Source organism: Salmo salar, chromosome 16 (genome assembly GCF_965601325.2).
Source record: "Salmo salar chromosome 16, fSalSal1, whole genome shotgun sequence".
Lineage (NCBI taxonomy): Eukaryota > Metazoa > Chordata > Actinopteri > Salmoniformes > Salmonidae > Salmo > Salmo salar.
In genome coordinates this window covers 20,300,390-20,327,051 of record NC_138306.1, presented here as the reverse complement: position 1 = coordinate 20,327,051, position 26,662 = coordinate 20,300,390, and the positions used below count along the sequence as shown (strand labels likewise).

The window sequence follows — 26,662 nt, the reverse complement described above, 5'->3', positions numbered from 1 at the left end:
GTGTCGAGGCACAGATCTGGGGAAGGGTACCAAAACAATTCTACAGCATTGAAGGTCACCAATAACACAGTGGCCTCCATCATTCTTAAGTGGAAGAAGTTTGGAACCACCAAGACTCGTCCTAGAGCTGGCCGCCTGGCCAAACTGAGCAATCGGGGGAGAACGGCCTTGGTCTGGAAGGTGACAAAGAACCCGATGGTCACTCTGACAGAGCTCCAGAGTTCCTCTGTGGAGATGGGAGAACCTTCCAGGACAACAATCTGTGCAGCACTCCACCAGGCAGGCCTTAATGGTAGAGTGGCCAGACGGAAGTCACTCTTCAGTAAAACGCACATGACAGCCCGCTTGGAGTTTGCCAAAAGGCAGCTAAAAGACTAAGACCATGATGAAAATAAGATTGAACTCTTTGGCCTGAATGCCAAGCGTCACGTCTGGAGGAAACCTGCCACCATCCCTACGGCAAAGCATGGTAGTGGCAGCATCATGCTGTAGAAATGGCAGCATCAAGCGACGCTCCCCTTCTAACTTGACAGAGCTTGAGAGGATCTGCAGAGAAGAATGGGAGAAACTCCCCAAATACACGTGTGCCAAGCTTGTAGCGTCATACCCAAGAAGACTCGATGCTGTAATCGCTGCCAAAGGTGCTTCAACAAAATACTGAGTAAAGGGTCTGAATACTTATGTAAATTTAATCAGTTTATTGTTTATAAATTTGCCAACATTTCTAAAAACCTGTTTTTGCTTTGTCATTATGGGGTATTGTGTGTAGATTGATGGGGGGGGGGATTTAATCCATTTTAGAATAAGGCTGTAATGTAACAAAAAATTTAAAAAGTCAAGGGGTCTGAATACTTTCAGAATGCACCGTATATGGTTACTCCCCCGTGAGTCCTCATGTGACCCGTCAGATTAGTGCCAGTCCTCAAACATTTGTCACAAAAACAGCAATGGTATGATTTTTCACCTGTGGATCCTTGTGTGCTTTGATGTTCACTCTGAAACAAGCCTGTGCCACAATCAGGGCAGACATATGATTTCACCCTTGTATGAGGCCTCGTGCACTCTAAGATGGGAACCAGTGGTGAATGAGTCCTTGTGTGCACTGTCAGCTTACAATTCCTTACAAAACATTTACTACAAATGTTACAAGGAAACTTCGCTGTAAGTTGCATTTGCAGGTGATCTTTCATACTTTCCGAAGACTCAATGCATTTTTCACACAGCACAAGGATGTTCTTTATCCATTGTATGAATTTTCACATGATTCACTAAAACACCTTACAATGACAAGAAGCATTATGACGTTGACTGGGTGATTTCAGATTGGATGACTGTAGAATTCCTACCCTTATTAATGACACAGGAGTTTTGTCTTTTTTCTGTCCATGTTATATTTGATTTGCTGGGCTTAAGTCCCTCAGTCAGGTTTTAACTTTCCACCCCATTGACACTCTGTTTTCACACTGAACTGCAGAACAGTCTGGATTACTGCAGTGAGATAATAACTCACTGGTTAGTTCTGATACTATGTAGTCCTCTTCATAAGGTTCTGTATTGATCTGTTTAGTTGAGGTGCTGGGGAGAGAGACCCTTTCATAATTAACTTCATGTTGACCATGATAAATATATGAGTGCAGAATTAGGTTCTCATCACAGTCACTTTTCACACAGGCAGGAGTGAATATGGAGTGTTTGGTACCATCTTCCAGCTTTGGAAGCTGCTCTTCCCACTGACTGGTCCTGAGCTCCCCATGTTCCTCTGTAATATGTGTGGGCTCCACTCCTGCACACAGTGCTGCTGATCAGGGGGAACCTCCTGATCAGCATGGAGAGTGAGCTGCTGGAGGTCTAGATGAAATGACAATGTAAACGTTGTCACGAGTCGCCTAGGGTAGGTAGACTGCAATCACCATACACAATACACGCATTGACATTGAAAACGCAAAAGCTGATATGAGTCGTCCAATAAATACTGTACATTTTGTTACATACAATGTAGAGTAGTCGAACTAGACAAACTAACGAACCTGCTATGTGTAGCCTGATCTCAGGTTTAATAACAGCGATTTCAAGCAGCCTTTGCAGACAGTCGTTTTCCTCCTTTGAAGGGGAAAGTTCTTCCTGGTACTCAGTTTGCGTTTTATTCAACTGCCCGGAATATCTCAACAGCAACTGTTAATCGCTTGTTGAGAAAAACCCGTAGCAACTGTATTGAATACTTTTTTAGATAACGCAAGTTGCAGCTAGAAAGCTACCTTCGTGTGCTCTTCCCATGCCGGTGGTGTAAACAAAAGGTGAGCACTGCAAGCTTTCTTGATCTTGCAGTAGCTAGCTAGGTATTGTCGCCACCACGATCAAAGCAAAGCTACAAACAAGAGAACTGGGGTGAGTTCAGTTCGATTCAACGTGTGCTACGTTGCGTGACGGTTTGAGGTGCGTTTGCTCCCGTTTGGTGGGTGTGATCACTTGAAATCGCAAAACTCGTGCAGCACACAGCATACAATCTCTCTCTGGCCCACATAATCACATCGGTATTAAACTGGTCGTTCAGTACATGATCGTTTCCGTTGAATTAAACTTTCAATACCATTCTGTCATACTGAACGCACCCCTGATCCCATGGCAACGGTGCATGGAACATTAGTTCCTAAGCAACATTGTAGTGAAAGTTCTTTTTTGCTCGCTGCTACTGGTCAAGTGACCTAGCTAGCTATGAAGTTCACCCATACTTTTCTTGCAAGTCAAGACGTGTTTTTCATTCAAAGGTACGTTTGGGGTTTTGTCTAACGTTATTTGCTGTTAGGAATGTTCAATAATATGTGATAATATCTGAGAAACTGTAACCACTCGTTGTTGTTGGTCTAAAGTTCTGTTCCTAGCTAAGTAATGTTAGCTAACTTAGCAAGCAACACGTGAATACTAACTTCTGTGGGAATTCTCTTTTGCAGTTCTACCCAGGATGTGCCCAGCATTGAAGACAGACACAGAGATACTGGTCAGTACTGTAGCTAGTTAGTTAGATGAGAAACATTTTAACATGTTGGGTGGACCACTAACAAAAACCTAAACATGAGTAGAGCAAAAGCATCCCATAATAAACATGTTCACATGCAAATCAGATTTATTTGATTGCTAGGCTAGCTAGCTAGATCTTCAATGATCTCTAGGAATTATTTATATGAGAGCAACGTATGAGGTGTTGTACAATATTTGAAGCCATAGGCGACAATTTTTTTTACAAAGTATCCTATGCCAACAAAACACAAACGTGATTGTTGTTGTGATCAGGTAAGATTGTACATATAACGTTACTAGTCAGGACCCGGTTTCCCGATAGCGATGGAATTTCGTGTTTTAATTATGCATATTTCCTACAAAGGCAGAAGATGTAACATGCGTTTCACAAAACACCAAGCAGAGAGGTTTGCAGTGCGTCGTTGTATCGATCCTGATAGGATAGGAAGGGAGCGCTGCTCTCGGATCAGCTTTCTCCATTCAAATCTTTCCTTAACATTATCATTATTTCACAAAACTGACGAGGGATCAGCTCCTAGAGAGATATTACTACCTACGGCTGTAAATATTGAGGTGGCTTATTCTAACGCTTCCCCCCCCCCCCCCCCCCCCCAAAAAAAATTTCACAGAATAACCGATTTGGCACATCATTGCACACTTTAGGCTACACGTCATATATTGAGACCAATTACATACCTTAGCCTCCAAATATAACTAAATTGATTGAACATGAAATGTATTTCAATATGATTAAAATAAGCCTATAGCCAACTGTTTTATATGTTAATGCAGTCATCTCGGTTGCTTGTTTTGATTAATCGCAAAGACACTGGCAACTTTGTTTTTCTAGTCAACTTTGGTCGGAAGTTATCTGCCGTCACAGATAGATGGATAAATCATGTGATTTCATGTTTAGCTGTTCTACGAGTGGTTTGAGGCAGGCGTTAGATTAGGAGCGTTTTCAAGTGCGACGTTAATAACGATGGATTTGGGAATGGCTCAGAGATTTAACAATGCTTCAACAAAGGCTCTAACGATTAATTTAGCCGTAAGATACTTTTGGGAAACCGGCCCCAGGTGTTTTACGGTTATTCACATATTTACAGTATTTTTACAAAATGCTTACAATAATTGCAGTAGTCTATCACCTAGCCTACTAAATGCAAGCTTCATCTGATTTATTCCAAGAGGCCATCAGAGGATGTCAATGAGAGACTCATCCTGCACCACCTACAGCACTATGGACTCTTTACAAGTAGGTTGGCACTTGGCAACCTGACATAATTACTGGAAACTCAAGAGGCTTGCCTTGCATCATTTGTTTACATAAATGTTACTTGGTGAGACCTGACCTACATCATTCCACTGTCTGTCAAATTACCATGCAATTTAATCCTGCAAATCAATCAATTCAAGGGCATCAATCTTACCCCAACAAACAAGATGCCATTGTGACCTTTTATACAGTAGTTGAGCATAGTACATGAGATTGTGCTACTGCTACTCTTGCCATATTAGCCAGTTATGTAACATGTTTATGCATTCTTTGCTATTAAACCAAGAAAAAAAAAAACATTACAGAGTGCTTCCCTCAGAAATGTCAATTCTCTCCCCTCAGGCACAGAGAATTCTTTCCAAAGCAACCTCTTAAGACAAAGATGGAGGGATTCCCACCACCCCGGATCCATCCACCCAGGCACCCACTCCTCTGACAGCAATAATTCCAACATGGAGGATGAGGAGCAGGAGCCTGGCAGGAGGGCATGTAAGATAAGAGCCACAAAATGGACATGCAAAAAGGACAAATGGGTCTAAATAGCGAATAAAGCTATTTTACACTTGAACTATAACAATATACTCTTCATCTGGATAGTAGTAGGGGTAATACCTTGATTAGAGGACACAGAGGGTGGTGTCAGTTTAGTCATCTTTTAAAGCCCTGTCATCCCAAAAGACCAGATTAGATCTCTGTTGAATGCCTCTGCTAGTTACGGTTAAGCATCTTATTATTAGCGTCTACTACCATCAACCGGCTTTGTTTTTCTCAGCAGTATAGATCAAATATTATACATATAGTGCATTCGGAAAGAATTCAGACCCCTTGACTTTTCCCACATTTTGTTACGTTAGAGCCTTATTCTTAAATTGATTAAATTATTGTTTTTTGTCTTCAATCTACACACAATACCCCATAATGACAAAGTGAAAACAGGTTTTTTGAAATTTTTGCAACTGTATTAAAGACAGATACCATATTTACAGAAGATTTCAGACCCTTTGCTATGAGAATCGAAATTGAGCTCAGGTGCGTCCTGTTTCCATTGATCATCCTTGACATGTTTCTACAACTTGATTGGAGTCCACCTGTGGTAAATTCAATTGATTGGACATGATTTGGAAAGGCAAACACCTGTCTATATAAGGTCCCCAAGTTGACAGTGCATGTCAGAGCAAAAACCAAGCCATGAGGTCAAAGGAATTGTCCGTAGAGCTCTGAGACAGGATTGTGTCGAGGCACAGATCTGGGGAAGGGTACCAAAATAAATCTGCAGCATTTAAGGGTCCCCAAGAACACAGTGGCCTCCGTCATTTTTAAATGGAAGAAGTTTGGAACCACCAAGACTCTTCCTAGAGTTGGCCTCCTGGGGAGAACAGCCTTGGTCAGGGAGGTGACAAAGAACCCGATGGTCACTCTGACAGAGCTCCAGAGTTCCTCTGTGGAGATGGGAGAACCTTCCAGAAGGACAACCATCTCTGCAGCACTCCACCAATCAGGCCTTTATGGCACATGGCAGCCCACTTGGAGTTGCCAAAGAGAACCTAAAAGATTCTCTGGTCTGATGACACCAAGATTGAACTCTTTGGCCTGAATGCCAAGCGTCACGTCTGAAGGAATCCTGACACCATCCCTACGGTGAAGAATGGTGGTGGCAGCATCATGCTGTGGAATGTTTTTCAGCGGCAGGGACTGGGAGACTAGTCAGAATCGAGGGAAAGATGAACGGCACAAAGTACAGAGAGACCCTTGATGAAAACCTGCTCCAGAGCGCTCAGGACCTCAGACTGGGGATAAGGTTCACATTCCAACAGGACAACAACCCTAAGCACACAGCCAAGACAACACAGGTGTGGCTTCGGGACAAGTCTCTGAATGTCCTAAAGTGGCCCAGCCAGACCCCAGAATTGAACCCGATCTAACATCTCTAGAGAGACCTGAAAATAGCTGTGCAGCAACGCTCCCCATCTAACCTGAAAGTGCTTGAGAGGATCTGCAGTGAAGAATGGGAGAAACTCCCCAAATACAGGTGTGCCAAGCTTGTAACGTCATACCCTAGAAGACTCGAGGCTGTAATCGCTGCAAAAGGTGCGTCAATAAAGTACTGAGTAAAGGGTAAATGTGATATTATGTAAATGTAATATTTCAGTTTATTTTTAATACATTTGCAAAAATGTTTAAAAAAAAAAAAGTTTTTGCTTTGTCATTATGGCATATGTGTGTAGATTGATACAGAGAAAAAATATATTTTATCCATTTTAGAATAAGGCTGTAACATAACAACATTTGGAAAAAGTCAAGGGGTCTGAATACTTTATACAGTGTAGACATTGTTAATGTTGTAAATGACTGTTGTAGCTGGAAACGGCAGATTTTTTATGGAATATCTATATAGGTGTACAGAGGCCCATTATCAGCAACCATCACTCCTGTGTTTCAATGCCATGTTGTGTTAGCTAATCCAAGTTAATCATTTTAAAAGGCTAATTGATCATTAGAAAACCCTTTTGGAATTATGTTAGCACAGCTGAAAACTGTTGTCCTGATTTAAAGAAGTAATAATAAAACTGTCCTTCTTTAGACTAGTTGAGTATCTGGAGCATCAGAATTTGTGGATTCGATTACAGGCTCAAAATGGCCAGAAACAAAGAACTTTCTTCTGAAACTCGTCAGTCTATTCTTGTTCTGATAAATGAAGGCTATTCCATGTGAGAAATTGCCAAGGAACTGAAGATCTGGTACAACGCTGTGTACTACTCCCTTCACAGAACAGCGCAAACTGTCTCTAACCAGAATAGAAAGAGAAGTGGGAGGCCCCGGTGCACAACTGAGCAAAAGGACAAGTACATTAGAGTGTCTAGTTTGAGAAACAGACGGCTCACAAGTCCTCAACTGGCAGCTTCATTAAATAGTACCTGCAAAATACCAGTCTCAACGTCAACAGTGAAGAGGCGACTCCAGGATGCATAGGTATAGTTTTGTCATTAAATTCTATCACCTTTTTTTGTGATGCAGTGTTGTTTTCAATCTATCCCCAGTCACCTTGCACCTGGGACAGGCCCTCAGGACCAGGCAGCTGGTAATAGATTTTGACGGGGAGCGTCCCATCCCCCGGCTTAGGGAGCCCCTGGACCTGTTTGCCATCCCCTCCACCCCTTTCCAGGGGGTCCGCTGGCCCATTGAGTATGAGGTCTTCAAGGAAGCCATACACCACATAGGTACATACCACTGAACTGTATATGCTGTAACAAACACTAAGTGTTGTTGTTTTGACCTCTACAGTGTATAGAACAGTCCAGAGCTATCCATTACAGAGTTCTGTTTCTCAGTGGGCTCCCCATTTTAACTATTATACAGTATAGTGTTAATCTAAATTGTAATGTTATTGAAATATATTGCTGTGTTCTAGAGTGGGACCCTCCAGACCCAGAGCCGTTCTACCAGCCCACGGGCCATGAGAGGGCCCCCATGCCTGTCGGGGAGGAAAAGGGGAATGTGGTTTACTGCATTGACCCAGGTAACCCTAACTGTATGTCATTAAGGTATATAGTGGTGCCCTTAGTAGGCTTTTATTTTCTGACAGTGTTACCTCTCTCACCTGTCCTTCTAGCTCCTGTTCTTATTCTTTCCCCTGTTTAGGCACAAAGACCTCCTACTTCACCTACTCTCGTGTGGGAGGAAGCCGGGGGCCCATCAATAGCTCCACCTCTTTTGCCATGCATCAGGACAAGTCCACCCTGGCCTTTGAATCACGCTTCGAGAGCGGCAACCTGCAGAAGGCAGTTCAAGTGTGAGTCTACAGAGCCTGTATAACTGTTTAACCTATTTACAAATTGTTGCTAAGTTACAGGGAGGGTAACTGTGTGTAGGGAAGAATCTTTCCTTCTCACTCTCTTTCTATCCCCCTCTCCCCCTTACACAGCGGTGTCCATGACTATGAGCTCACCCTCCGCACCGACATGTACACCACCAAGCACACGCAGTGGTTCTACTTCCGGGTCAGAAACATGAAGGCGGGGGTCACCTATCGCTTCACCATAGTCAACTTGATGAAGGCTAGCAGTCTGTACTGCCTGGGCATGAGGCCTCTGCTCTACTCTGAAAGAGCCGCCTGGGAGAAGGGAGAGGGCTGGCGCCGAACTGGCTCTAACATTAGATACTACCGCAACCAGCACCACCAGGCTGAGCAGGACAACAACACTACCACCAACACAGAGTCCCTCCACTCCCTTACCTGGACTGGCCAGTTCCCCTACGACTCAGACACCTGCTATTTGGCCCACTGTTACCCTTACACCTACTCCCACCTGCAGCGCTACCTCAGCCGCCTCACCTCCAACTCAGCCACCGGCGCCTACTGCAAGCTGCGGGTGCTGTGCCGCAGCCTGGCCGGCAACGCTGTGCACGTGCTGACAGTGACGTCACCAGGAGGGGGGTGGATGGATAGGAGTGCCAAGCGGGCGGTGGTGGTGACAGCCAGGGTGCACCCCGGGGAGACCAACAGCTCCTGGATGATGCAGGGCTTCCTGGACTTCCTGCTGGGAGAGTCAGACGATGCCAGGCTGCTGAGGGAGACTTTTGTGTTTAAGGTCGCTGACGCACTTTGGGCCTTTTTATCTTTGTAAATATCCATGTGTTCCATGTGGGATAAATTACGTTTTCCCTTCAGAATTAGAAACACCCAATAAAGACACCCATGTTGATTGTTGTGTTTCTCCCTTGCGGACTTGCAGGTGGTGCCCATGCTGAACCCAGACGGGGTGGTTGTGGGGAACTACCGCTGCTCTCTGGCCGGCAGGGACCTGAACAGGAACTACAATACCCTGCTGAGGGACTCCTTCCCCTGTGTCTGGCACACCAGGAACATGGTCAAGAGGTGAGAGGCGGGAAGCCGGAGGATACTCAAACAGATGTGACACAGTCATACCTTTCTAACCTACGGAGAGGTTTGTCAGTTCACTCTGCCTTTTCTGACCTCTGACCCTGTTGCCATGGTTTCCCCTCTGTCCTTGTTGTTGCCATGGCACCGAAGACTGATGGCTGAGAGGGACGTGGTGTTGTATTGTGATTTCCACGGTCACAGTCGTAAGAACAACGTCTTCATGTACGGCTGTACCAACAGCGACGATGCCACACAACGACTCCATGAGAGAGTCTTCCCGCTCATGATGAGCAAGAACGCCAATGACAAGGTTCCAATCCCATTGAAATAAAGAAAATCATTTTTTTTTTACTGGAGACCTGGCCAAGAAGGCATCTCCAGTATAAAACCACAGTACAATCATACATTTATGTTATAAATCACAGCTAGGGAGTCCAACACGATGTTTGTGCCCTCTTCCTGAAGTTCTCGTTCAGGAGCTGTAAGTTCAGGGTTCATCAGAGTAAAGAGGGAACAGGACGCGTCGTCATGTGGAGGCTAGGCATCAGGAACAGCTACACCATGGAGTCCACCTTCGGAGGCTCCACTCTGGGTAAGCATGCACAGGGTGTAGTGTGTGTGTATGCATGCTATAGAGCTTAATTTCACATAGCCATTCTGTATTATAGGGAACAGGAAGGGGACCCATTTCACCACCAGGGACCTGAAGTCTCTGGGGTATTACTTATGTGACACACTGCTGGACTACTGTGATCCCGACCCAACCAAGGTGAGTGGAGTCAACCTCTCACTACCACAGTGACCAAGGTTACGTCTCAGCTTGTCATGTTGATGAGCCATAATGTGTGTGTGTGTGTTAGACCAGTCACTGCCTAGCCGAGTTGCGGGCGATGTTAAGGCAGGAGGTCAGAGAGAGGCTGGGCCGGGAGGTTGACTCTGATGGATCTCTCAGCGTCTCCATTTCTGACATTGAGTCCAGGTAAGGAAGGTTTTAGAGCATCACACACACACACACACACACACACACACACACACACACACACACACACCTAAATGTCCTTTTTGTGTCTCCTCCACAGTACCAGCGGCTCAAACAGCACAGAGTCTGATGGCCTGCCTGTCCATCTACTGAACCGAATTGATGAGGTGCCGTTCGAACCTTAAACTTCATATGACCTCAGTTATGTTTGTGTACAATAGCTTTAACTGAGTCTAATGCCACCTTCTTTTCTAGCAGAGCCAAGCGAAGAAGAAGCAACTGAGGAGTAGTAAGGAGAGGAACAGACTGAGACAGGAGAGAATGAGGAACGTCGACCCAAAGGTCATCCACAGGAACATCAAGAACATAGTGAGAAGAACACACACAACACATTAGTGCAGCTCATCCACCAGATGCAATGATTATGGATCAAGCGTGATTGGGCGAGTTCGTTTTGCATTGCCTTTTGCCTCGGAAGGGTGGAGATTTCACTTCACTTTAGGGACAAAACAAATGACATTCTTCCTCTTGTCTGTTCTCTGCAGGACCCTGTGCTACCCACTGAGGACATGGTGAAGGTGAGGATCGAGGAAAAGACGGTGGCTGTGGTCAGAGAGAAGAAGAAGAAGAAGAGAGAGGTATGGATTAGAGAGAGAAGCTCACGCTCTTCCTCATTTGCTTAGACAGATTGTGGCTTTTGCATTTCCCCAGTATCTCATTTCATCTCATCACTTCTGATGTAACGGTAGGTGCCGTTTGTGGTGACAGTGAGCCGTCAGACAGGACGCTCCTGGATCCCCCATCCCACCACTCGCATCGGGGTCATAGGCCATGTGACCCTCTGGCAGGAGGAGGAGTCAGAGAAGGTAATGGCTGCCATTCCACCCTTCAAGCCCTACTGCATGTTGATAGTTTTACATTGTCAATAAAGTAATGTTACAGGTAACATTTTCTCAAGGTATTTCACAACAACCTGGGCCTAAACCCCCACCCCCCCACCTTTTCTCAGTAGGTCAATGCACTCTGAGCATCCCCATCGTTCATGCCTTTTGTCAAGTTTGATGGGAATCAAACTTGACAAAAGGCATGAACGAGCAATGTTTTGTCCTAGTGTTTTGTCCTAGTCTGATGCTCAGCATTAACTGTGTTCCAGAATGAATACCTGGACGCTGTAAGGGCTGCATACCTGCGTACTCAGCCACCTGTCACAGGTACATGGATAGACTCTTTAGGAATGGATTTATTTTTCTGGCCATGTGACTTCAGAAAAACATTTTTTTTTCTTTCCCAGTTTACATGCTGAATGTTTAGGTTGACATTTATTGTCATGAATCTTGCCCTGTGTAATGACCACGATGGGAGACAGAGAGCTGGTTTCAAGTGCAGGGCGCTAAAGGACCACAGGAGGAGGCAGGTAGCTGGGTCCAGGGGCAGGCAGGTCATACACAAGGGGACCAAAAAGGCAACAGTACAGGCAGGGAACAGGCTAGTAACGTCGACCGGGAGATCAAGCAATAGGTTGATAACAGGAAATCCGATAGGCTAAAGTACAGGCAGGGAATAGGCGTCGTTAGGGAGGGAGGCAGGCAAAAACTATCATACACAGAAGGATTAATTACAGGAAACCCAGCGCTTCGAATAGAATTGTGTCAAAAAACAAACAATACCTCACAATGATGGGGTGCAAAGAACTGAACTAAATAGTGTGTGATAATGACATACAGGTGTGTGATCAGAATTCAGGTGATTGGGATCTGGAGAGTGAGCTGCATTCAGGGGATCTATGTGTTTGAGAGTGTGAGCTGGAAAGTGAGCTACGTTCAGGGTATCTACGTGTTTGTGAGTTGGAATCAGACGTTACACCCTCTGCAGAGTGGTCACTAGCTGGTACAGCCACAAAGTAATACAATATTGTCTTAACCCTAACCACAATGCTAACCCTAATGCCTTACCCTAACCTTAAATTCATTAATTCATTTGTACTTTGCAACTGGCTCGTATAGCGGAAATTGCTCAGTTCTGCCTCCAGGGCAATATTCATTACAATAAACGTCCCTTCCTCAGAGGAGCCGGAGGAGGAGCGGCTGCAGTATTGGAGTCCCCAGCTGCAGTTTGGCTCCTCCCAGGCCCCATGGCCGGGACCTCAGCGTCGCCCCTTATCTTTTACAGCCATACAGCAACGTGGCTTCTCTGTGCCTGTGCCCACCTCGAAGATCAGGGTTCACACCACCCCCATTCAGCAGCAACCCATACCCTTCAGCCCCGATCACAGAAGCCACGCTGGGATGAAAGGTGGGTTGGAGCACAGAAATAGAGTGGGTAGAATGGATGGTACAATATTGACATGAAGAACACACACCCAATATGAAGTTAGGTGTTCACTAACAGAAAAGTAGTATGAACTAGAATTAAAGTAGTATGACAAAGAACTGCAATCAGGAGTGAAGTCAGTGGCATTCTTTTCCACTCCACAGTTTAACAGATGCTAATCAAACATTCCAAATATTGCTATTGCAGAGATGTTCGATCAGTATGAATGCTGTTATCACTCTTGTCTTTCAGAGAGGATGCCTGCTTTACACACCAGGCAAGTACAGCGAGACATAGCGGTAAAATATGCTCTTTATTGAAAGTTGACTGCATTTATTACATACAGGACTGGGACCGTACATCGTCGGCATAAATATGTTAGATTGGACAGTCCGTCACACAAATGTGTTTTGTGTTGGAAATGTGTCAGGTCTTCCCCAGTAGTTCCGGGCATGCAGTGCAGGGTGGTCCCTGAGTTCATCCTGCCACAAGGCCTGGAGCCCTGCCGCTCTTCCAACGTCTACCCAGCCAAGTCCCACCACCAGTGGCCACACCCAGAGAAACAAGGCCACGCAGCCCGGGTCTCCATACGCTATTACATGCCAGAGGCTCCGACCTCTAACACAGACGCCCTGGAGCCCCTACGGAGGAGCCCAGAAAGGGACTGCACAGCAGGTGTATCAGGCGCTATGCCTGTGGGTGAGCAGGACCAGAGTGGACCTCAAGCAGCCTTTGAGAAGCCACTGAGTAAACCTGGGACAGACGGTAACTCCTTCCTGCCAGACCTGAGGCACATAGACTTCAGAGGGAAAAGGTTACTGTCCTCTCCACGTATATTGGTATACACAGTATAATACAGTGCATATACAACAGATGTTTATTTATGTTTCTTTCATTCTACATGTGAGAATAACTCTCTCCCTCTGAGGCCCTGCTCCAGTTATAACCCCTCTTTCCTCCCTCTTTCCTCTGTAGCCATGGCCGTCTATGGGGGGACCAGGCAGGGGCTGGAGTACAGAGGCAGGGCCCCTCAAAGAGAGAGCCGCTGAGGGGGGGAGAAGGCAGGCGTGTGTGTGGAGGAGATGCAGCAGCAAGGCGTGTGAAAAGCAACCACAGGTATGCCACCCCTTGGCTTATACCAGTTTCATATTTAAGCAATAAGGCCCGAGGTGGAGTTATATATGGCCAATATACCACGGCAAAGGGCTTTTCTTAAGCACGACACAATGCGGAGTGCCTGGATACAGCCCTTAGCCATGATATATTAGCCATATATCACAAACCCTCGAGGTACCTTATTGCTATTATAAACTGTTTACCAATGTAATTAGAGCAGTAAAAATAAATGTTTTGTCATACAGTGGTATATGGTCTGATATTTCACGGCTGTCAGCCAATCAGCATTCAGGGCTCGATTCACCCAGTTTATAATGTTCTTTATCTTACCAGCTAGTACGTCTAAAAACTACGTTCAAGTGTCACATGCACAAGTACAGTGAAACGCTGAACTTGCTTGCGCTCAGTGGAATGCTTAACTTGCATTCAGTGCTCATTTTGCAATCTCTGAATGGTACTATTCTTCTCAGGTTGGCCCAACAGACATTGCAAGAGGAGGATAAACAGGAAATGGGCATTTTACCCCAGATGTCCTCGACCACCCTCACCAAGATAGATCATCCGCCCCCACAGCTAGACAGTCTACGTAGGCTCCAGAAACTCAGCCTGGCCAAGACCTCCAGGTTCCACTCCAGTGGGAGAGGGGAGGAAGCAGGGATGGATCTGGAGAAGAGGATGGTTGCCAGACCGTCAGGGTCTGCCCCTCCTCGCAGTACAGCACCTTTGAGCTGAGAACCAGGCAGGGACACACATTGACAAATGTACCAGACAGACTGCTGATATGAACCCCTGAAGATGGGCGGAGGCTATAGGGAGTTTCTGCTCTATTTTCACCACAAGAAGATGTACAGCACATTGCCTTTCAGGTGGATATCGAAATTACATGTATTTTTGCCTCAATTGTGTGCCTTTCTTATTTGATGAGTCTACATGTCACTTTAAATCTAACTGAACTGTTTTGCATACTTTTTATATTTTGTATCCATTTTTCATAATGTCAATTATTTATTTTTCATTTCTCAAATGGGGCATAATCAGATTGAGTCACTCCCAATGCAGAAATGATTTCTGTTAATCAAGAGACAACTCATCATTGTTAAAGTATCATATAACATCGGTCCAGAAAATACTGTGTCAGTATTACTGGGCAGCCCGTGTAGTATTATCAAACTGTGTAAGCATGTCTTCATCATTCAGACTCAATGTTACTGTAGCATAAACCTTGTGAAACATAGATATTTAGCAGACACTTGTCCAGAGCGACTTAAAATTAGTGCATTCATCTTAAGATAGCTGGGTGAGACATCCACATATCACGTGACAAAAAAAAATATACAGTATATGTGACTAAAAAGACAAACATTTAATCTCTTCACATCTGTACAAAAAAATTACTCCAGGTGCACATGGTATGAAAATTCATCTGAACATGGTCCACTGATACAAAACTGAGGGCTTAATCCTAACTTGAGATACATGTAAGTAGCATGTAAGTTTCTCCTTAATCATAATCAACATTAGTAGGAGATTTACACGACTCTCTTTCCTCTGTTTCCCAGTGTTCATCTCTGTTTCTGTGTGTCCGTTCAACCGAGCAGTCAGGCGGCCCTCAGATCCTGAATCCCATCAAATCAGAGGTGCCAACTCTCACGCATTGACCGTGAGACACATGGATTTGACCCTCATCTCATGCAACCACGGCACACCTCTTACATCTCACACATTGAAAAGTACTGCATTTATTTTTCTAATTCGTGTTGTGCTCCAAATCGTTTTGAAATTGGAAAATCTGCGACCGAGGTTAAGACTCAGGTTGATTCAGGTTGGATATTCGCCTGTAGTTTTCCTTATGTCCACCAACAGCAGTTAGGGACCGTCAACATAGTGACATATCACATTTTTCACATTTCAATAGCTCTTTAACCATTACTCCTAAAATGTTCAAAACTGATTCTCGCTAACCCAATGTCAGAGACACATATTGCACACACGTTTTTTTGTCGATTTACATCTCGCACTATTTTAAATTATTTATGAAAAAAATTGTACACAAACCTCTAAGGTTCATAATGTACACTCAGTGGGCCTACACATTGCACACCCTTTTGCATCTCATGAGATTTTATGAGAATTTTTTGAAGTTTCAAATTTCAATAGCTCCTTATCGTCATATGACCTACAACCCTTTCAGAATATTCACTGAGTACTGAGGTTAAGACAGTTTCAGGTTGGATATTCGCCAGATATTCGCACTTTCAAACCTCAATAGCTTTCAAACCACTTGAGCCACAGACTCCAAATAAGTGTCATGATGTTGGAAACATTGCGCACAACATTGCACAGGTCTTATTTTCACGATTTGAACATGAATTCACTTTTCAAAGCTAATAAACGTGGAAATGTGAGCAGCGTTCCATATTAGTTAGGGAGCGTAAACAAAGTACAAACTTGCTTTACATTTGAATTTCAATAGCTCTTTGGTCATGTGACCTACTGGACTAAAAGAAGGTTCAGAATGTCCACTGACTACCCTTCTATATTACACACCCATTTGTTTGCCTCTTTTCATTTCAGGTGATTTTACATGAATTTTTCAAACTTTAGGATGTCAATAGCTTCTTGGTCATGTGACCTACTGACCTCAAACAAGGTTCAGAATGTACACTCAGTGGGCCTACACATTGCACACCCTTTAGTTTGTCCATTTTCATCTCACACGTTTTAACATGCATTTTTCAATCTTTAGAATTTCAATAGCTCCTCGGTCATGTGACCTACTGACCTCAAACAAACTGAAGGTTCACCTAAGAAGTATGCAGTGGATATATACCCATATTGCATAACCTTTAGTTATGTATCTTCTATATTGTTGTAGATGAATATTAGTTTGACAATTAGGGGGTTCAGTCCAGTGTTATGGTTACCCTTTTCTTTAATGTTTATCTATAATAATTGGTAGTTCTGAGTACTTATTTTTCCTTTCCTTAAGTATTTATTTTGCCACAGTATTTACCACCGTTACACAATAGGAGAGATAAAGAGAATATCTCCCTCCATCGTTAATATCAACCATAAAGGAAAAGGGTAAATTACGAGAGTCATATTATTAATTGTCCAAAGCAGGGATGGAGAGTTAACTGCACGGCCAAAGTCAAAATTAACAGAACTAGTTAGTAGTATACATTTATGTACCAGGGAAAACAAGGCTTTGACTTGAAATAACTTACCAGTCACACAAAAAGCTTAGTCTTTGATATTTCAACCCTAGTAAGGACAAAAATGCTTTTAGACCTACAAGCTACATTGAAGCTTCAGACTATTGTTTCTGTGGGCCATTTGACAGGTAGTTTACATCAACATGGAAAAGCACGGTCTCCAGTCCGACAGGGAATAAGCATCTGGTTCAAACATATTGTTAAAGAATATTCATAATAGCAGAACCTGTGTTGCTTTGTTCGTTGATCGCCAGATTGTTTACATGACGGTGCCTGTATCATTCAGCAATAGCAAATGTTATCTCTCTGGCGGCAAACAGACTTGCTGTCTCCAGCTGACCATTTGCTTACTGGCCTGGGCAAATGTGTGTCTTTGTCATCTTATCAAAGACCATGTTGTCCTTCACCACGACAGCTTTCCCAAGGGAAAAAGCAGAGTCATACAGACATTCTAAATTACTCATAAAACACCTCAGGAATTCTCGTTTTCTTCAAAGATGAAAGGATTCCCTCTAAGATAGTCATACAAATGTAAGCATTTGAAATGCATTTATTAGTGTATTTCTTATTATTACCTTGTAAAAGTTGAATGTAGTTACAGGTGAAGATGGGCCTGCTATGTAATTGTTAGTTGTGTAGTTCTAACTTTTTATAAACATTTTGTAATATAGAATAATTATTTATGACAAAAGATGTGGAAGTTTACAGGTTTATTCAAGAAATTGGATGTAAGAAATCTGCAGATTGTCCTCCATTAAATTAACTAATGGTCTTTGAAGTACAAGTGGCCTGCTTACATTAGCACACATTTGAAATAAATATACCACTGGCGAAGAATATGAGACCTGTTGAACCAAACATAAGGTCCTATGGTTGATGGAGAAGAAAGAAAGGTATTTCAGAGAAAAGCTTCAAGATGAGTTCTGGATTTTGTTGCACAAATACACACGACATTCCTAAATGGACAGACAAATTGGCAGAGCATATACCCTCTACCGAAGTATCTGATCTGGTTAGAAAACTTGGCAATCTTTATAGTCAGCCATCAACGAAACACGGCATGTCAGCACTTTTGCATACAGAACAAAGCGATCCTGCAGGTAGTTTTACAGTACAGTACATATCTCTGCAGGGGTCTCAGACAAACTGGCCCCAATATTCAATTTGTATGTGAGTCTTTACCCGTCTTTCCTGTCAGGTTAATAGACATGAGGGTGTGTCTGGGAGGAAGGCTATGGATATGGGAATCTCAGTCGTCATGGATCTTGGGGCGTCTACAGCTTGAGGGCTCTCATGGTTCTTGGAGTGTAGACAAATGGTAGAAGATGAGATGGTGTTATGAAAGGGAGGTGCGTGCCGTGGTGCTATAACATAAGGACACCTGACTGGAGCTAGACTGAAAATGCATCAATACCGTGAAAGCAAGAAACTGGAGACAACATTTTGTGCCCGACCATTAGACTTACAAAAATTCTAACATTAACTCTGAATTTCAACAATGACACAGTCTTTGACCATCCTATTGAAGCTTGAGGACTGTTAGAAAGGAGTCTAGGGACCATCGAATATCCTGCGTCGTGAGATCGTAATGTCCTGGAAGGGTTTGAGGGTATAATGGTCTTTGAAGTACAAGTCCAGGTACAAGGCCGCTATGCAATCTGGTTTCCGAGCTGGTCATGGGTGCACCTCAACCACGCTCAAGGTCCTAAACGATATCATAACTGCCATTGATACGAGACAATACTGTGCAGCTGTATTCATCGACCTGGCCAAAGCTTTGACTCTGTCAATCACCACATTCTTATCGACAGACTCAACAGCCTTGGTTTCTCAAATGACTGCCTCGCCTGGTTCACCAACTACTTCTCAGACAGAGTTCAGTGTGTCAAATCGGAGGGCCTGTTGTCCGGACCTCTGGCAGTCTCTATTCGGGTGCCACAGGGCTCAATTCTCGGGCCGACTCTCTTCCCTGTATACATCAATGATGTCGCTCTTGTTGCGGTGATTCTCTGATCCACCTCTACGCAGACGACACCATTCTGTATACTTCTGGCCCTTCTTTGGACACTGTTAACAAATCTCCAGACGAGCTTCAATGCCATACAACTCTCCTTCCGTGGCCTCCAACGGCTCTTAAATGCAAGTAAAACTAAATGCATGCTCTTCAACCGATCGATGCCTGCACCTGCCCGCCCGTCCAGCATCACTACTCTGGACGGTTCCGACTTAGAATATGTGGACAACTACAAATACCTAGGTGTCTGGTTAGACTATAAACTCTCCTTCCAGACTCACATTAAGCATCTCCAATCCAAAATTAAATCTAGAATCGGCTTCCTATTTTGCAACAAAGCATCCTTCACTCATGCTGCCAAACGTACCCTCGTAAAACTGACTATCCTACCGATCCTTGACTTCGGCGATGTCGTTTACAAAACAGCCTCCAACACTCTACTCAGCAAATTGGATGCAGTCTATCACAGTGCCATCCGTTTTGTCACCAAAGCCCCATATACTACCCACCATTGCGACCTGTACGCTCTCGTTGGTTGGCCCTCGCTTCATACTCGTCGCCAAACCCACTGGCTGCAGGTTATCTACAAGTCTTTGCTAGGTAAAGCCCCGCCTTATCTCAGCTCACTGGTCACCATAGCAGCACCCACTTGTAGCACGCGCTCCAGCAGGTATATCTCACTGGTCACCCCCAAAGCCAATTCCTCCTTTGGTCGTCTGTCCTTCCAGTTCTCTGCTGCCAATGACTGGAACAAACTGCAAAAATCTCTGAAGCTGGAGACTCATATCTCCCTCACTAGTTTTAAGCACCAGCTGTCAGAGCAGCTCACAGATCACTGCACCTGTACATAGATAGCCCATCTGTAAACAGCCCATCTACCTACCTCATCCCCACACTGTATTTATTTATTTATCTTGCTCCTTTGCACCCCGGTATCTCTACTTGCACATTCATCTTCTGCACATCTACCATTCCACTGTTTAATTGCTATATTGTAATTACTTCGCCACCATGGCCTATTTATTGCCTTAACTTACCTCATTTGCACTCACTGCAAGTCAGCCATATCAGCTATATTTTTTTAAAGGGAGTAAATGAGGCTGAATTAACTGTTTCGCTGCCAGAAAAGGCTCCGCTGATAGCCAGGTGTACCAGTGGTAAGGTGTTGGGACTCTGCTGTTGGGGCAGCTTTATGTAGGCCCTAACAGTTTGTGGTCACCGTTATAGTGCAATTAATGTGTTGTGTAGTGGCTTTGCTGGCATCTATCCCACTTTTTTTTTTTTGCCTCACCAAGATGTACATGCTAAAATCGCCACTGACAGAATTGTTTTATTCTTATTGTTCTAGTGAACCACTATCAGTCAACTGTGCATTCAAACGTGAAAGCAAAGCAAATCAAAGTATTTCTCACGTGCCCCGAATACAACCTTACAGTGAAATGCTTAGTTACAGGCTCTAACCAATAGTGCAAAAAAGGTATTAGGTGAACAATAGGTAAGTAAAGAAATAAAAACAACAGTAAAAAGACAGCTGAAAATAACAGTAGCGAGGCTATATACAGACGCCGGTTAGTCAGGCTGATTGAGGTAGTATATACATGTAGATATGGTTAAAGTGACTATGCATATATGATGAACAGAGAGTAGCAGTAGCGTAAAAGAGGGGTTGGCGGGACGCAATGCAGATAGCCCGGTTAGTCAATGTGCGGGAGCACTGGTTGGTCGGGCCAATTGAGGTAGTATGTACATGAATGTATAGTTAAAGTGACTATGCATATATGATAAACAGAGAGTAGCATCAGCGTAAAAGAGGGGTTTGGGGGGGAACACAATGCAAATAGTCCGGGTAGCCATTTGATTAGCTGTTCAGGAGTCTTATGGCTTGGGAGTAAAAACTGTTGAGAAGCATTTTTGTCCTAGACAAGAGAGAACAGAGAGAACAGTCTATGACTGGGGTGGCTGGGGTCTTTGACCATGTTTAGGGCCTTCCTCTGACAACGCCTGGTGTAGAGGTCCTGGATGGCAGGCAGCTTAGCCCCAGTGATGTACTGGGCCGTACGTACTACCCTTTGTAGTGCCTTGCGGTCGGAGGCCGAGCAATTGCCGTACCAGGCAGTGATGCAACCAGTCAGGATGTTCTCGATGTTGCAGCTGTAGAACCTTTTGAGGATCTCAGGACCCATGCCAAATCTTTTTAGTTTCCTGAGGGGGAATAGGCTTTGTCGTGCCCTCTTCACGACTGTCTTGGTGTGTTTGGACCATTCTAGTTTGTTGTTGATGTGGACACCAAGGAACTTGAAGCTCTCAACCTGCTCCACTACAGCCCCGTCGATGAGAATGGGGGCGTGCTCGGCCCTTCTTTTCCTGTTGTCCACAATCATCTCTTTAGTCTTGGTTACGTTGAGGGATAGGTTGTTATTCTGGCACCACCTGGCCAGGTCTCTGACCTCCTCCCTATAGGCTGTCTCGTCATTGTCGGTGATCAGGCCTACAACTGTTGTTTGTCTGTAAACTTATTGACGGTGTTGGAGTCGTGCCTGGCCATGCAGTTGTGGGTGAACAGGGAGTACAGGAGGGGACTGAGCACGCACCACTGGGGAGCTCCATATCACAACCAGCAATATAACTGAGCAAGCAGAGTTCATTGTAATCAAAGGAAATGGAGAACCACTCCTGGGCAAAGATACAGTCATGAAACTGGAGGTTCTGAGAATAGGTGCTGATATCGCAACAGTGACAGGCACCAAGCCCTCACTAAATCAGCAGTACCTACAAGTGTTCCAGGGAGTTGGAAAACTGAAAACAAAACAGACCTCAGGAAGAAGGTAGGCCAAAATGTAGAGAAACTTTTGGACATGGACATTGTATAACCTGTTAATGACCTCACCCCATGGGTAAACCCAGTGTTCATTGTACCAAAGGCAAATGATGTGATAAGAATGTGCTTAGACATGAGACAAGCAAACCAGGCTATAATATCCCAACAGTAAACGATTCCAAAGGCATCGGACTGACAGCAGAGGGAGTGCAGTGATGCACTCCAGAGACCCAGAGAGAACCTCAGAAGTGAGAAGCTGCCTGCTTGGGAGTGAGAGCACAGCAGGAAAAACACTCACATGGATCAGATGAGTATGTGAGGATTGCAGCAGTGAGTGCTACACCCAAAGCACTGACTACCAGAGAGGTAGAGGAAGCCTCAGCCAAAGACCCAGATCTAAGAGAGGTAAGTAATGCTATTACAAGTGGACATTCTTAGAACTGTAAAGCTTCTGCCTCAATAGCGAGTGATTTATGTGTAGTTGGATACCTAGTTCTTCGCAGAACAGGCATCGTGCTGCCATAGGCATTACATGTGCAGGCACTTGCACTAGCTCATGAAGGACACTTAGGAATAGTGGGCACAAAGTAGCATCTCAGAACCAAGGTTTGGTATCCTGGCATGGAAAAGGCAGCTGAGAGACAATGTAAATCATGCCACGGTTATCAGACAGTAGCTAGACCTGACATACCAGAACCACTGAGCCTTGTGGGAGTAGTAAAGCTGTGGAGAAAGAGGAGGAGCACCTCATGTATCCTTTAACATTGTGGATCCCATTTGCCAGAGGTTCGTGTAGTAGTCTACATATCCGACCACTACTTCAAGCTAATATGTTTTGTGGGTTGTAATGCTTTCCAAGGCACTCTTTTGGGTATGACTGTGGGCGCAAGGCAAACCTGCAGTTGTTAGATGAGCGAACGCTGACCATCGTTGGTGGAAAACCTGCTTATCTTCCTGGACATCTGGACCAAGGAGCAATGCTACCTCCGCTCCTGCAATGGGGGAGGTACCACACCACCATGGTAGTGACACACGAACACACTGGCCCTGGATAACCTTGATACACCCTCATTTTAAACCCATCTGTCACTGTGTTTCTCTGCAGGCCCACCCCAGTAAGAGATACTTTGCTGTGGCAGAGAAGGGAGACCAGCCCAACATCGTCCCTCACTACAACTCTACCGCATTCTCAGAGGTATGGGAACTACAACACACACACAAACTATTAAATATTTTTAAAAGATTTACAATTTATAAAACATATGATCAAGGATCAAGACATTTGGTCTGTGGACTTTAACCGTAAGGGCACCCTGCTGGCCAGTGTGGGCAGTGCTCCGGACTACATGCTAACACTGTGGGAGTGGAGGCATGAACAGGCGATGCTGTGTTGCAAGGCCTTCGTTCTCACAGGACGTCTAAGGGTCACCTTCTCACCTGACAACGCCGGGCAACTCACCACCTCCGGATCAGGACACATGAAGTCAGTAGCAATCAATCAATCAAAATGTTTTTGTGTACTAGCACTTTTATACATTTGTCAAAAAGTACTTTATAGAACGCCAAACCCCCCAAAGAGAAAACCGATTTCATCATGAAATATGGACAATAAATACATAAATGGCTTATTATGTGTACAGAGTCGTACACCATGTGAGTTGATCTCTTATCATGCATTCTTCTAGGTTTTGGAAAATGGCCAGCACTTTTACTGGTCTCAAACTGAAAGGCCTTCTGGAAAGGTTTAAGTAGACTACCCTGACAGATATCGTGGGGAAAGTCTGTCCACTGCTCTTATCATTCAATTCCTGCTATTTCATTGAAAATGACCCAAACCCAAAGCAATATGCTCTTTTCCTGTTGTTCTATGTTGTCCCGATCACATCCCTTCTGTCTGTGTGCTATTGGGTTCTGAGAATATGAAATATACTTATTCATGTCACTGAGGGAAAGATAATGTTTACATTATGTCAGGATATGTTATTGTTAGCCATCAGGGATCCGAGGAGAAGAGAGACAGTCTGGTACAAATCACCATGACAGGAGTGAGCACTTTGGGGTAGAGGTCAGGTCAGATGAAGTGAGGAAGAACAGATATCACTAAGGTTTTGTCTAGCAGCAGAGATGCATTGGCTGTTCAGATGTGTAGGAGGAGACTCAGCATAGGAGGAAGGGTTAAATATCAGTGCTTGTGTGAATATGTTGTCCTCTAATGCAGCTTTATTGATCCTCTGGGAAGAATTAACTTGGTTTTAGCTTTCATAGTGTCCATTGAGTTTTTACTCTGAGAATTAAAACCTAACAGTGCCAAGTGGTGTCAGGGTCTGAGTGGGGGAACATGCTAGTGTGGGACAGGGGTCTGATCAAGGTGGAGATCTGTCATAAGGGTGGAAGGACTTGCCACGCTGGCACCATCCAGCAGTTTGTCCTGGACGAGGAGGAACTCATGACCATTGGCACTGACGGAGCCATTAGGTTAACCTTTCAGATATAGTACAGTCTTCTCAGCCCCAGTCTAAGAGGTCTCTGCTAACCCTAAAAAGCGAGGTCAGTTTTGCCTGCTGTGTACTATTTCTCCCTGATGATGTCACTTCCTCCACCCTGTGCAGGGCTGAGACATTGAGAGTATTGACACAGCGGACTGTAATGATGACACCGGTCTGTTTGAGATCGAGCCAATGAACGAGATTGTGATCGGACGCAACGTTAGCATGTCCTCCATGGTCATGGGAAATCCTGAATGAATCTTGAATAATGACGAGTGAGAAAGTTAGACACACATATCATACCCCCCAAAAAATGCTAACCCCCCCTACAGTATTTGTGTCTAACTTTCTCTCTGATCATTATTCTCAATTAATTCAGGATTACCATATTCAAATTGTATTCTTTTTTACAATAAAAGTGACTCCAAAATGACACAATACATTACCCACCATTAATTTCTATTGGGCACAAAATAATCTGAAACACAATCAAAACAAACAGCAAATGCATCCAACAAAGGTGTAGAGTCACAAGCTTGACGTAATCATTGCGTGCTATGAATATGGGACCAAATACTTTAATACACATAAGTTAATTTGCCTCAATACTTTTGGTCCCCTAAAATGGCGGGACAACAGTATGTACAAAAAGTGCAGTAATTTCTAAACCGTTCACCCAATATGGATGAAAATACAGCCAAAACAACAACAAATCACTGTTCCAATCATTTTTGAGCTCACTGAGTTACAGTTGTCAGACTTAACTGTATGGTAAAATAATAATTATATAATGCCTTGTTGCCTTTCACTAGGTCTCAAAGCGCTTTGCTTATCTGTGTAATGTACTATGTGTTGAGAGTGTTTGCCACTGCCTGTGTGTGTAGGTGAACCCTAGAGGAGGGACTGGTGGTGGTGGGCTTTCAGGACGGAGTGGTCTGTCTGCTGGAGCTCTACAACCCCCAGATCTTATGGGTGGTTGCCGAACGCAGTCGCTATGGAGAAGCTGAGCTCCTTCTCAAACAGGCCTTCATACCCCACAATGCACCTGTGACGGCCATTGCGTACGAACCCAACGGAGAGATCCTGGCAACTGGGTATTCGGACTAGCGAGTGCCACAGACTGTTGACCAATGTGAAATCAATCATTAGCTCCCATCTATAGACAATCCACTTGTAGATCAAAAACCAAGTGGATGGGTATAATAACTGTGGTGTATTGATAAATGTATTATGTGTTAATGAGTTTAGATTTAAAATGGTTGCAAATAGCTAATGGGATTTGTATGTAGGGGTTCAGTTATTTGAATTAACAAATGACAATGGGGTTTCTGTTCTTGCATTGAAGTGATTGGATTACGAGATGCAAGGGCGGTAAAAGTTCGATGTATGGAAGAGTTGGGCTGAAGATACTGTAGAGAGTAGTCGACTGTAATGTGTTAAGGAGAACATGAAATAAATCTGTTCCGGTTATTATAAGTACGCTTCTGAGTCTTCAGTAAAAGAACCCAGCTTCTTAGGATGCAACAATAACCAATATCAATAAACCTCCCCTCCACAATCTCTCCTTCCCTCTCTAGAGCAGGGTTTCCTAAACTCGGTCCTGGGGACATCCCTGGGTGTACGTTTTAGTTTATGACTACACAGCTGATTCAAATAACCATCTCATCGTCAAGCTTTGATTATTTGAATCCGCTGTGTAGCGCTAGAGCGAAAACGAAAACGTGCACCCAGGGGTGGGCCACAGGACTGAGTTTGGGAAACCCGGCTCTAGAGTATGGACTGTACTGTGTTCTTCTTCACTGTGGGGGACAGGTACGACCTTGACCTCGGCTTTGTCACAGTCCCAGGACATGTACAGGGGCTGGAGTGGTCCCCCCAGTCACATGTCAGTCTGATCCTAGAACAGTGAAATATTGACAAAAAACAATGGCACGTGAGGTTACTAATAGTGATGGGAAGTTCGACTCTTTTTACTGACTATGATCTTTTCGACTCGTTGAGTCCAAATAAATAATTTTTCTGACTGATTTAGTTAATTTGAGCCAGTAATTCCCAGAGCACGCAGAACACACTACCGGCGAACGAAGAAGGGAAAACTCAAGAGTCATAATTCTACAAGACTGTCGTTCACCATAGTCTCATTTGTGACTGAGACTTGCAAAAAAAAAGTGTGCTTTAAACACTGTTGGTTACATTTGTTGATTGCTAGGCATACAAATAAAATACTTTCTTGATATTTTTGAAATGAGGTCTAGTTGTGGCAGCAACCGGACTAGATTGTGAACGACTCTTGGTGGAATGCATTGCTTGACTGCCGTGAGGGTGATAAACACAACATCGTTCACGAACTGCAGCCCCACAAACAATTAATTCTTGAGTTCGAGTTTGTTGAGCAGAGGCTGCATATTTTTTGGTTCTACAAAGCTGTGTCCATCATAACATTAAATAATCAATTAATTGCATTTATTCTTATCCATGCGATCAATTATCAGTTCTAAACATGTATTTTTCTAATCTATGCTGCCTGCAGCATGATCTATTTTCCTGTTGG

The 26,662-nt window shown here is 44.2% G+C and overlaps 2 protein-coding genes across 9 annotated transcripts; both read left to right on the top strand.

Moving 5' to 3' along the window:
• The first annotated feature begins 1,802 nt into the window (after positions 1-1,802).
• Positions 1,803-17,571, top strand: agbl2 (AGBL carboxypeptidase 2). 6 transcript variants are annotated; one of them, XR_001321319.3, is made up of 24 exons: positions 2,394-2,765; positions 2,949-2,995; positions 4,204-4,270; positions 4,634-4,780; positions 7,330-7,509; positions 7,701-7,808; positions 7,931-8,081; positions 8,214-8,880; positions 9,025-9,167; positions 9,324-9,483; positions 9,639-9,765; positions 9,842-9,942; positions 10,034-10,152; positions 10,253-10,319; positions 10,408-10,521; positions 10,698-10,790; positions 10,902-11,018; positions 11,306-11,363; positions 12,217-12,444; positions 12,715-12,739; positions 12,893-13,276; positions 13,438-13,578; positions 14,049-14,444; positions 15,138-17,571. XR_001321319.3 is itself a non-coding variant. In XM_014148298.3 (23 exons), exons 2-23 carry the CDS (start codon positions 2,960-2,962, stop codon positions 14,308-14,310), a joined length of 3,495 nt encoding a protein of 1,164 aa, XP_014003773.3. In that variant the 5' UTR covers positions 1,803-1,891; positions 2,949-2,959; the 3' UTR covers positions 14,311-14,478. The 6 variants fall into 6 exon arrangements, 5 of the variants coding, with proteins under 5 accessions (XP_014003773.3, XP_014003774.3, XP_014003775.3 ...); XM_014148298.3 differs by lacking the exons at positions 2,394-2,765; positions 15,138-17,571 and adding an exon at positions 1,803-1,891 and having other exon boundaries at positions 14,049-14,478; XM_014148299.3 differs by lacking the exon at positions 15,138-17,571 and having other exon boundaries at positions 10,411-10,521; positions 14,049-14,478.
• A 1,531-nt stretch (positions 17,572-19,102) lies between these two features.
• On the top strand, positions 19,103-25,587 carry LOC106573335 (cilia- and flagella-associated protein 44). Of its 3 annotated transcripts, none has more exons than XR_006759691.2 (4): positions 19,103-22,030; positions 22,731-22,820; positions 22,933-23,108; positions 24,996-25,587. XR_006759691.2 is itself a non-coding variant. In XM_014148296.3 (3 exons), the coding sequence occupies exons 1-3, from the start codon at positions 22,623-22,625 to the stop codon at positions 24,997-24,999; spliced, it is 378 nt and encodes a 125-aa protein (XP_014003771.1). In that variant the 5' UTR covers positions 22,047-22,622; the 3' UTR covers positions 25,000-25,587. The 3 variants fall into 3 exon arrangements, 1 of the variants encoding a protein (XP_014003771.1); XR_001321318.3 differs by lacking the exon at positions 19,103-22,030 and adding an exon at positions 22,047-22,647; XM_014148296.3 differs by lacking the exon at positions 19,103-22,030 and having other exon boundaries at positions 22,047-22,820.
• Positions 25,588-26,662: the final 1,075 nt, after the last annotated feature.